The 11,344-nt window shown below is 37.1% G+C and overlaps 1 protein-coding gene across 1 annotated transcript in view; it reads right to left on the reverse strand.

The window, feature by feature from the left end:
- LOC124140104 (FYVE, RhoGEF and PH domain-containing protein 2-like) overlaps positions 1-4,698 on the reverse strand; it is a 128,140-nt gene extending 123,442 nt beyond the window's left edge. The window contains exon 1 of the mRNA XM_046507477.2: positions 4,607-4,698. Coding sequence (XP_046363433.1) covers positions 4,607-4,679 — 73 coding nt within the window. The 5' untranslated portion in view covers positions 4,680-4,698. The remainder of the gene's footprint in view (positions 1-4,606) is intronic.
- Between the last annotated feature and the right edge of the window lie 6,646 nt (positions 4,699-11,344).

An 11,344-nucleotide genomic window follows, 5' to 3' on the forward strand; every position in this document is an offset into this window, starting at 1 on the left:
CGGAAACAGATTGCCAGCTTATCAGATGCTACACATAAACGTTCCAACAGGCAAGTCACACATGCCTTCATACACACGCATAGGGCCCTCGAAAATAATAGATATTGCAAAAAACTGCATATTTTCAAGCCAATGACGTTGTATTTACATGAAAAGCGGAGAAATAAATAAAAATAGTGTGAACTGTTCCTTCCTTTTTCATCCAAATACATCTAATAACAGAATGAACGACATTTTTGAAAATATGGACCGTTTTACGCCGTTTTTAGCAATATTCCAGCAATATGAAGGAAGGGAGCACCAGGAATGGGCTTCACACATTGCATCCATGTAGGGATTTTATTTCAAGATTAGATTTTGTTTTTATCTACAGATACAAAACCAGTTATAGTGTTAAAGTATTTTAAATTTACAAAAAGAAAAAAAAAACACCTTGCAAGAATTTATTTATTGAGGCAGGCAGCTTTTTTTCTTTAACAGTCTGAAGCATTAAAAAAACGAAAGAATATTCGGGGACCATTTATTTTTTTCGATTAAATTCAAACATACCACTTGACAAAATACCGTTATTGTAAATTTATTGTTAAAAGTTTATTTTTTACATAAAATGTGACATACGCCTATGTATGAATATGAGACAGCGTACGCTGTGAGCCTGGAATACCAGTCTGAGTATCCTACTAATGACATAACATTTGAACAGGTGAGACGGACATTTAAAGAAACCTAAAATATAAATATATTCTTTCAGGTGTCAAGGCCGCCAGTGGATACCAAACAAGTAAAACAATCTTTTGACGTTTGCCATGGAAGTGCATTCCGTATTTTGACGAACACCTTTCACCTGTGCGCCATCGGGTGTAGGTTTATAAACACATATCTGACTTCTCATGCCAGCGTTCCGGCATCCCATGGCCAAAGGTCAAGGGTGAAACTGACCCCTGTCCATAACGAAGGTCTGGACATGTCCAAAGTGATGTGAACGCCAGGTGACCATGGTCAGCACGGGCGCCTGTGGTCAACTGTCTGGACTACATTAAACACATCGGTGAGACCGCGGTCTCGTCCACATTGTACATGAAAGACCACATACCCATTAAGATGTCATACATGCTTTAAAACACGTGTAGAATCCACACATCTGTCTTTATGTGGATTTCAATGGATTTCATTAGAGGCAGGCAGATGGGTTTATGCAGAATTAGACAGTCAGAGACCCGGCGTGCACTCACAGCTGCACGTGTGCATATACTTCGAAATGTCGACAAGCTTTCGTTGATAAATAGTAATTGACGTAAACATCCCTATCTTCATATCTAAAGCGGCTAGACGTTGCATGGTAGTCTGTCATACAGAAACAGATATTTTGAAAAAAATATCAAATCAAATGTAGGTCCATAATAGTTTGACAAGTCTAAGTTCAATTGAGTTCGTTGAAAAATGAAGACATTTTCTTTCTTTTATATCTCGCTTAAATTATTCTTACTTCTGAAGTCATTGCCAAAATATATTTTTCTATAACACCTGTACAGAGCGTGCCAATCAAATACATGTGGCAAAACTTCTTACAAACATAAACAACTCTCAACAAGTAAACACAGGGTAGGAGACCAGAGCAGATGATAGATGCAACAACGACCCGTCTGTTTTCAAACCTCAGGGCTGTTTAGAAAGAAAACATAATTACAGATCAAAGATTTTAAAAGAAAAGTGGTGTTGTTAACAGAAATATGTTCGGGCATCTAACAAGATGTGCAAGTGATTTCGAGGAAATATATATGAATTGCGAAAAAAACATTTGATCTCGTTAGACTTTATTTTCTAATAGATATCTATGACGTCTACCAACATTTCCACGGCGAGTTGAATTCATAAAAAATACAGCAAAAACGGAAAAGACTGGTACTTAAGCTTTCCATAAATGTAAGCTCAGGATAACACCAGGGTGTGCGTGCCCACCATCTTCCCACTACCACTTACATTTGTCAATGCCGTTCTTCAGCTGATTGAAATCAAGCCCTTGAAAGTTTCGCAGATCCTCCGCGGAAAACTCCTGTCCCATCGTAACAGTCACAGAAACACAACAGCCAGATAGCCTCTACCTTTCAACTCCAACACTAAAACACATTCTCGTGAATACGGAGGCCCAGTTATCTTCTTATGTAACGTGTGTGTATCCACCTGCACTTTCATTGACACTGTACACTCAATGTGAGAAGAACCTCAAGGTATTCCAGTGACTCGGTGACAATGCCAGCCCACACAACTCTGCACTCGCTGAAGCTACGGGAACCCGATACCCCAGGGAGGGACCCGCTGAACGAAACGCGCAACCAGTTGTTAGGGTCAGATTTATGAAGGGGAGGGGAACTGGATGGGGAGGGGGGACTCAATCTGCCAGATGGGTAAGTTCTAGGGGGTTGCTGCGGTTCAGATGGGACGCTACTTCAACTGTCAATCAATGTTTAAGAAACGGTTTCCATGACTACCAAGAGTTCTGAAATGGGATAAACATTAAGTATTTCCATGTGTGCGACCCGTTGAGCCAGGTAACGCTACTGGCGTGGAGCAATGATCAAAGCACCCCCGACCCGCACAGGAACAGAGACACAGACACACAGTATGCTAATTTATACTACCATACCATCTTGCGTTATGGTCTGGAATAAACTCTAGTATGAACTCCACCCCCACCCCCACTCCGGCCCCAGGTCTCCCGCCTACTCACCGCGCACGCGAAAATGATTACCCTGCATGCAAGCATGACTCCCCTAATTCTCACGCGCGTTCTTCTTTTATTAACACAGACAAAAAGTTTTGAAATTCGAGAAGAAACAGAAACTTAAGGGTAGAAGAAATTATAAAACTGCTTGAACTGTTTTGATTGGAACCGAATTTTTCCTGCTTCCTGGCTGACAGAAACAGGAAGGGCAACTTTAACCAGAACGGACGTGAGACGGTTATGTAATAATCGGTTGAACACAGCAACCAGAAAAATCTAAAATAAAACACAAACATCAGCAACAATCTTAAGAAGAAAAAAACCCATCATGACCGGCTGTGCTATTTTGTGACATAATTGTATCGAACATTCTTGAAAAAATTATTATTACCCAGACTATTGAAAAAAATGTCTACCTCAAAATTACATTGATGCTTTCAAGTAAAAAATATATGAAATCCCAGCCCCACCAACCCGATCCTCGATGGCGTTGATCGATGTTCATGCTATCAACCCCTAGCTTGTCCTGATATTTACGATGACAACGTTGCTAAAACGATATTCAGTTAGCCGTGTACTTATTCAACCATGGTTGTTGCATCAACTGCGTGTCAGTGGCCGCCCTGTTATTTCTAATATCAACGTAACAGTGTGACAGTTTCTTTGTTTGTAATACATGAAACAGTTCCACGATGTCGTCGCACTGTCGTCACGACGTCAAGTCTGTCACGGGGGATTCACATTGTAAATTTCGAGTTTCATCTTTTCAGAGTTGCCCCAAAATACCTATATAGTTATTTGTTCGATATTCAAAACATACTGATTGGTTCAAACTTATATAAGCGTGAGACTAAATTTGTCAAATTAACAGACAGCAGGTTATGCACAATTAGTTATACACAACCTACTATGAGTTAGACTGACATTTAGTCCCAGAACAAAGGTAGCTTATTTCAAAATATATGTCTACAAAGATAGACAATAAAATCCAAATTGAGCCCAGAACAATCCTTAATATCAGGAACTGAGACAATCTAGACTTGCCAAATCATTCTAGACTTGAGTTGGACTCCTTTTTATTTTTTTCTCTTGGGTCTGGGTCTCACTTACTGTGAGTACGAAGGTAAGGTAAAGCTGAACTTCATATAGCACACCTATATAGTATCTCCTATTTGTAACATTATCCAACAGCTGAGCATGTGTATGGCGGAGATTTCTCTAGATCAGATTATTAAGTGTGGTAGAACACTCGTGAAAATTTAGGGCTTGAGTCAAGTGAAGGCGGTCTTTGTTCAAGCGTCAGTGTGAAACCCACCAGCTATGTTAACTGCACATGTAGACTGCAATCGACCGTGTTTCGATGTTATTTTCAATATCCTCATACATAGACGGAAACTGATCTTGCTTGATACATTCAGTGTTGAAACTGAATGCATAGATACATGGGCGACATCAAAGGAAGTTTCAATTGTGCACATATGAGAAGTTGCATATACACCTGGACCGCCCTTGTTCAGCTGTGGTCAGTTACCACTGAGTGTGTCCGTCAATAGAAAGACGGGGAAGAGCGAGTGTACATACTGATGTAAACAAAGATGAGTCTGTGTGTGTTGGCTTCACAATCAAATCAACATGAGGACCATGACAAGTTAACCCGTACAAAAATACATTGAATGATACCATGTATATAGGCGGCGTAAGCGTATTGACAAAGACAGACGTACGTTCGTATTCCCTCTTATCCAGAAATTCAACGATGAAGTAATGTGTTGTCTATGTGTGATTTATATATCATCAGTTCGTTTCGTGAATACTCTGGACTGACAATTACCTTTGCGACAATTTCTATGAAAATCTAGGTGATATAAACTTGTTGTTACTCACAAGGCGCCGGCTTGCGTCGCCGTGGTGGGGGGACGGGCCTCTGTACACACCTGTTCCGGGGTATCACCTGCATGTTGATCCGGGGACAGAATCCCGTCACACCCGTATCCTCACCCACACTTCACAAATGGTCGCCACTACGCGATTCACATCCGTAATATCCACTATTCGGTGAAGCTAAGACACACGGAGCTTTCTCAGTGTGTCGCTCAAAACTAACATTCACCTAATGAAAGAAGTCGTGTTCAACTTAAGGAAATATTTACTTCTTGATAGCATAATTTACGTTTGTTTTCTTATCAGAACATACCGTAAAATCGCTAAAATATCACCAGGCAATTTTTTCATTTGATTAATATTAATTATTCATATTATGTGAAAATAGCATAGAAGAGAATTGATTGAAATAACCCATTTTGAGTCCCGCAAATGCAGTATTTTCTAGGTTAATGTAATATCATTCAATTGAGATTAGTTAATTCTTCATTCGTCAAACAACAGTCATATTGTGGTTGTTATTGTTTATCTGACACAGGACTGTAAACAAGGAGAGATCGCTTCATAGAAACCCTCAGAGTATTTGTAGCGTGGTGTTATTTGTTGTCAATATTTCTTTGAAAATTACAAAATTAGGAAGTTAAAAAAGTGGGATGGCGTGTGGCGTGTATTACCGCCTTCCCGAGAGAAAAACTGAATACGAAACTAGTGGGTTTCTCCTCATTTGTCCGAGCTTGCTCGGTGTTTTTCGAGATACGTTTCCGCGGTTATTCAGCAGTCCGTGGAGAAACACGTGCTTCAAACACAGACTGAGTTCGGGCCAAATGGAAGTCTTAGCAGTCCCTTCTCGGGTCTTTATCACACACGCCCGCCGCTTGACTATCAGTTCACAAAACATTTCTTTCCTCTGATATTTTCTGATGCTGATTTCCCGTGTAACACAGAGTTTGCAACTTCATTATCTAGATTGGTTTGGATCAATTTAAACACATGTATCCACTATCATCTTTTAAAGCAGGCCAAGGGATTGTTTATTATTTATACGCCATAATTGGTTGTTTGTTTGTTGTTTAATGCCGCACTCAGCAATATTCCAGCTATATGACGGCGGTCTGTAAATAATAGAGTCTGGACCAGACAATCCAGTGATTACTATCATGAGCATCGATCTACGCAATTGGGATCGATGACATGCATCACCCAAGTCAGCGAGCCTGACCACCCGATCCCGTTAGTCGCCTTTTACGGCAAGCATGGGTTGCTGAAGACCTATTCTACCCGGGATCTTCACGGGTATAATACGGCATGGGTCAAGGTGGATTCAAGGTTGTTGTGTTTTCAGTAATTTAGACCTTTAGTGCCTGTATGGTCTAACTAATTGGATATTATATATACTTATATAAGACAAGTTTATTATGGTTTAAATTATTGTCAGGTTATTTGCAAGACGCTGGTTGTGATGAAATACATCAGGCAGCGGCAATAACCATGGGAACATTATATTCATGTACCGGTATTTCTATCTTCTTACTCAAGACATGGATCAATGTCATTCCAAAGGACTAAGTCTCAAAAATAATTTTAAGACAACTCAAAAAGAAGATCTTTTTGATATATTACTTAACGAATCCGATACGTAGTCAAAGCGTATCTAATTAAATTCCTTCATCAAATTAATATATATCTATGATATACCTAGCCAAAGCGTATCTAATGAAATACATTCATCTAATTAAAATATATCTATGATATCCCTAGGCAAAGTGTATCTAATTAAATACCGTAATCTTATTAAAACATATCTATGATATACCTAGTTAAAGCGTATCTAAATAAATATCTTCATCTAATTAAAATGTATCTATGATATACCTAGTCAAAGCGTATCTAATTAAATACCTTCATCTAATTAAAATATATCTATTATATAGCTAGTTAAAGCGTATCAAATAAAATACCTTCATCTTATTAAAACATATCTATGATATACCTAGCCAAAGCGTATCTAATTAAATAACTTCATCTAATTAAAATATATCTATGATATACCTAGCCAAAGCGAATCTAATGAAATACCTTCATCTAATTAAAATATATCTATGATATACCTAGCCAAAGCGAATCTAATGAAATACCTTCATCTAATTAAAATATATCTATGATATCCCTAGGCAAAGTGTATCTAATTAAATACCGTCATCTTATTAAAAGATATCTATGATATAGCTAGTTAAAGCGTATCTAATTAAATAACTACATCTTATTAAAATATATCTATGATATACCTAGCCAAAGCGTATCTAATTAAATATCTTCATCTAATTAAAATGTATCTATGATATACCTAGTCAAAGCGTATCTAATTAAATACCTTCATCTAATTAAAATATATCTATGATATAGCTAGTTAAAGCGTATCAAATAAAATACCTTCATCTTATTAAAACATATCTATGATATACCTAGTTAAAGCGTATCTAATTAAATAACTTCATCTAATTAAAATATATCTATGATATACCTAGCCAAAGCGAATCTAATGAAATACCTTCATCTAATTAAAATATATCTATGATATACCTAGCCAAAGCGAATCTAATGAAATACCTTCATCTAATTAAAATATATCTTTGATATACCTAGTCAAAGCGTATCTAATTAAATACCTTCATCTTATTAAAATATATCTATGATATACCTAGCCAAAGCGTATCTAATGAAATAACTTCATCTAATTAAAATAAATCTATGATATACCTAGCCAAAGCGTATCTAATGAAATAACTTCATCTAATTAAAATATATCTATGATATACCTAGTTAAAGCGTATCTAATTGAATACCGTCATCTTATTAAAATATGTCTATGATATACCTAGCCAAAGCGTATCTAATTAAATACCTTCATCTAATTAAAATATATCTATGATATACCTAGCCAAAGCGTATCTAATGAAATACCTTCAGCTAGTTAAAATATATCTATGATATACCTAGTCAAAGCGTATCTAATTAAATACCTTCATCTTATTAAAATATATCTATGATATACCTAGCCAAAGCGTATCTAATGAAATAACTTCATCTAATTAAAATAAATCTATGATATACTTAGCCAAAGCGTATCTAATGAAATACCTTCATCTAATTGAAATATATCTATGATATCCCTAGTCAAAGCGTATCTAATTAAATTACGTCATCTAACCAAAGCGTATCTAATTAAATAACTTCATCTAATAAAATGTATCTATGATATACCTAGTCAAAGCGTATCCAATGAAATACCTTCATCTTATTAAAATTTATCTATGATATACCTAGCCAAAGCGTATCTAATGAAATACCTTCAGCTAGTTAAAATATATCTATGATATACCTAGTTAAAGCGTATCTAATTAAATACCTTCATCTAATTTAAATATATCTATGATATACCTAGCCAAAGCGTATCTAATTAAATAACTTCAGCCAATTAAAATGTATCTATGATATACCTAGTCAAAGCGTATCTTATTAAATACCTTCATCTGATTAAAATGTATCTAATGAGACATCTAATCAAAACGTATCTAATGAAATGCCTTTATCTCATGAAAATACATCTAATGAGACACTTGATCAAAGCTCATCTGATGAAATACCTACATCTAATTAAAATATATCTAATGAGACATCTAATCAAAACGTATCTAATAAAATACCTTCATCTAATTTAAAATACATCTAATGAGACACTTGATCAAAGCTCATCAGATGAAATACCTTGATCCTGATCAAATGTATCTAATGAGACAACTGATCAAAACGTATCTAATGAAATATCTTTATCTCATTAAAATATATCTAATGAGACACTTGATCAAAGCTCATCTTATGAAATACCTTGATCCTGATCAAATGTATCTAATGAGACAACTGATCAAAATGTATCTGATGAAATATCTTCATCTAATTAAAATAGTAAACGTCTGAGACCTGCATCTCTATGGGCTTTCCTCCCACATTAAGCTGACCTCCCTTGATATAACTGGAATACTGTTAAAAGCGGCGTTAAACCCAACTCACTCACTCACTCTAATAAAAATATATCTAATGAGGCACCTGATCAAAACGTATCTAATTAAATACTTTCATCTAATTAAAATATAACTAATGGGGCACTTGATCAAAGCTCACCTGATGAAATACCTTGATCCTGATCAAATGTATCTAATGAGACAACTGATCAAAGCGTATCTGATGAAATACCTTCATCTAATTAAAATAGTAAACGTCTGAGACCTGCATCTCTTCGGGCTTTCCTCCCACATTAAGCTGACATCCCGTGATATAACTGGAATACTGTTAAAAGCGGCGTTAAACCCAACTCACTCACTCGTTCTAATTAAAATATATCTGATGAGACACCTGATCAAAACGTTTCTAATGAAATACCTTCATCTAATTAAAATGCATCTAATGAAATACCTTCATCTAATTAAAATGCATCTGATGAAATACCTTCATCTAATTAAAATGTATCTAATGAAATACCTTCATCTAATTAACACGTATCTAATGAGCGAAAGCGACATTAATGCCAAGGTGAGGAGGAGACTCTCTGGCTGCCCACTGGTGTTGCCCGGATTCTCCACCAGTTGTGACTTCGCCAAGTACTTACCCAAAGTTTAGTTATGGCTGTAGTAGCGTAACAAATTGACCATTGGGGATCACAACTATGCCACACTTCCTACTGTAAGTAGAGCCTTTATTTAGTGGACACTTGTAGACATCGATCAAGAGTGTGACTGGGGGTCCCAGGACCATGGCCCAGTCCATGAAGTGACTGCCAAGTTCAATACATTGTACAAGTAGAAGCATACAGTTTTATATATGGTAATTAAGCGAAGTAACCGAAGAACGTCGCAAGCTCCGACGTTCATACAGTTTGGCCCTCACTCTATGAAGGTCCATACTCCAATGAACTCACACAACGTGAAAGTCAATTCTTAAATAATACAATTTCATGCCATGAACATGAATTCATTGAATTTAACTTTTAAAGTTATGCCTTTATAATCTATAATGAAGCTAAGATTGGCCATGCATCACAAGTGGCATGTCGCTTAGGGCGTCAATCAGCAATCCTTCATGATAAATGATGGACACCGTCACAAAGGACGGACAGGAAAACCTGTGACCCTATAACAATTTTATATCTATTGTATGACGTCAGTGCGCCAGTTGTGGTAGACAATAAGGTTTTTCTTTGATGATTGTACTGTTAACTTATATTTCTTTACGCTTATAACTTATATAAATCCTTTTTCACATTTTGTAAACATATACATAAGTAGCTGTTTGAAAGTGTAACCAAAATCACAGCCTGTAGTACAGGATACACGAGAAAGCCGATTGCCTTAAGCTTCTTGCATGAGGACACTTTCGGGTAATTACAAACGTGGTCTCCACGACGAATCTCGTTTGCTGATCAACTGATGTGGTCTCCACGACGTTTCTCGTTTGCTGATCAATGATGTGGTCTCCACGACGTTTCTCGTTTGCTGATCAATGATGTGGCCTCCACGATGTATCTCGTTTGCTGATCAATGATGTGGTCTCCACGACGTTTCTCGTTTGCTGATCAATTATGTGGTCTCCACGACGTATCTCTTTATCTGATCAATGATGTGGCCTCCACGACGAATCTCGTTTGCTGATCAATTATGTGGCCTCCACGACGTATCTCGTTTGCTGATCAATGATGTGGTCTCCACGACGTATCTCGTTTGCTGATCAATGATGTGGCCTCCACGACGTATCTCATTTGTTGATCAATGATGTGGTCTCCACGACGTATCTCGTTTGCTGATCATCAGGTGAATAATAGTAGTTCTGCTGGCCTAATAGTCGCATTATAAGTTTGAGCATGTAAGTCTTGTCATAGCACAATAAATCCTATTCTTTTTGCGAGCAAGACGGTAATTTATAACCGATCGGAGGTGGGAAACATTGACATAGATACAATACTGGTGGCCTTGTAGGAATCTAAACTGTTTCATGATGAAGTTTTCTGACTGTTACCATGCATGGCACAGATATGGACAGTTAAAACATTAATATTGGGCAATATATCATTCCTCTTTAAATGCTTGTGTAACTATGTTATCATTATGCTCTCCAAACACGCCAATTAACTCATGTTTTCTCATACCCTCGTCAATTCTTAAAACAAAACAAGGCTAGAATTAATAATATTAACACCCTGTACAAGGACATCTGACATGGATAACACGGATGTGAATCTAATGACTTCAATCCCTAAACGTATCATTAGCCAGCTCTCTAAATGTATGTGCCATGTCATGCCATCTATTATAATATTTGAAATTTCTATACATACATATTGTACATATACATTTGTACTTGTTATGTTTTGTTCTATGGGATGGTGGGCTTAAGTCTATGAATAAAATCATTTCACAATACACGGATAGCATGTATAGCAGAGACACATTACTTTGTAGCACCTGTGCGGATTCCGGAATAGGCCCACGTAAGCCATCTCTGCCCCAAGAGCTGAACAAATCGAGGGAGTGCGGTCAGCTATGTTCGAGCGACATAACGGTGTCCGGTAGCTGCAACACTCATGTGCATGAACCACCATCCACAGCATCGGGATTCTTAGGCACGCAGCCTGGCCACCCGCACCGACGACGAGCTCTTACAATAAGCATCAGGTACGGTCAAAACAGATCT

The sequence above is a fragment of the Haliotis rufescens genome, unplaced genomic scaffold, assembly GCF_023055435.1.
Source record: "Haliotis rufescens isolate VD_foot unplaced genomic scaffold, xgHalRufe1.0.p SCAF_22, whole genome shotgun sequence".
Taxonomy (NCBI): Eukaryota; Metazoa; Mollusca; class Gastropoda; order Lepetellida; family Haliotidae; genus Haliotis; species Haliotis rufescens.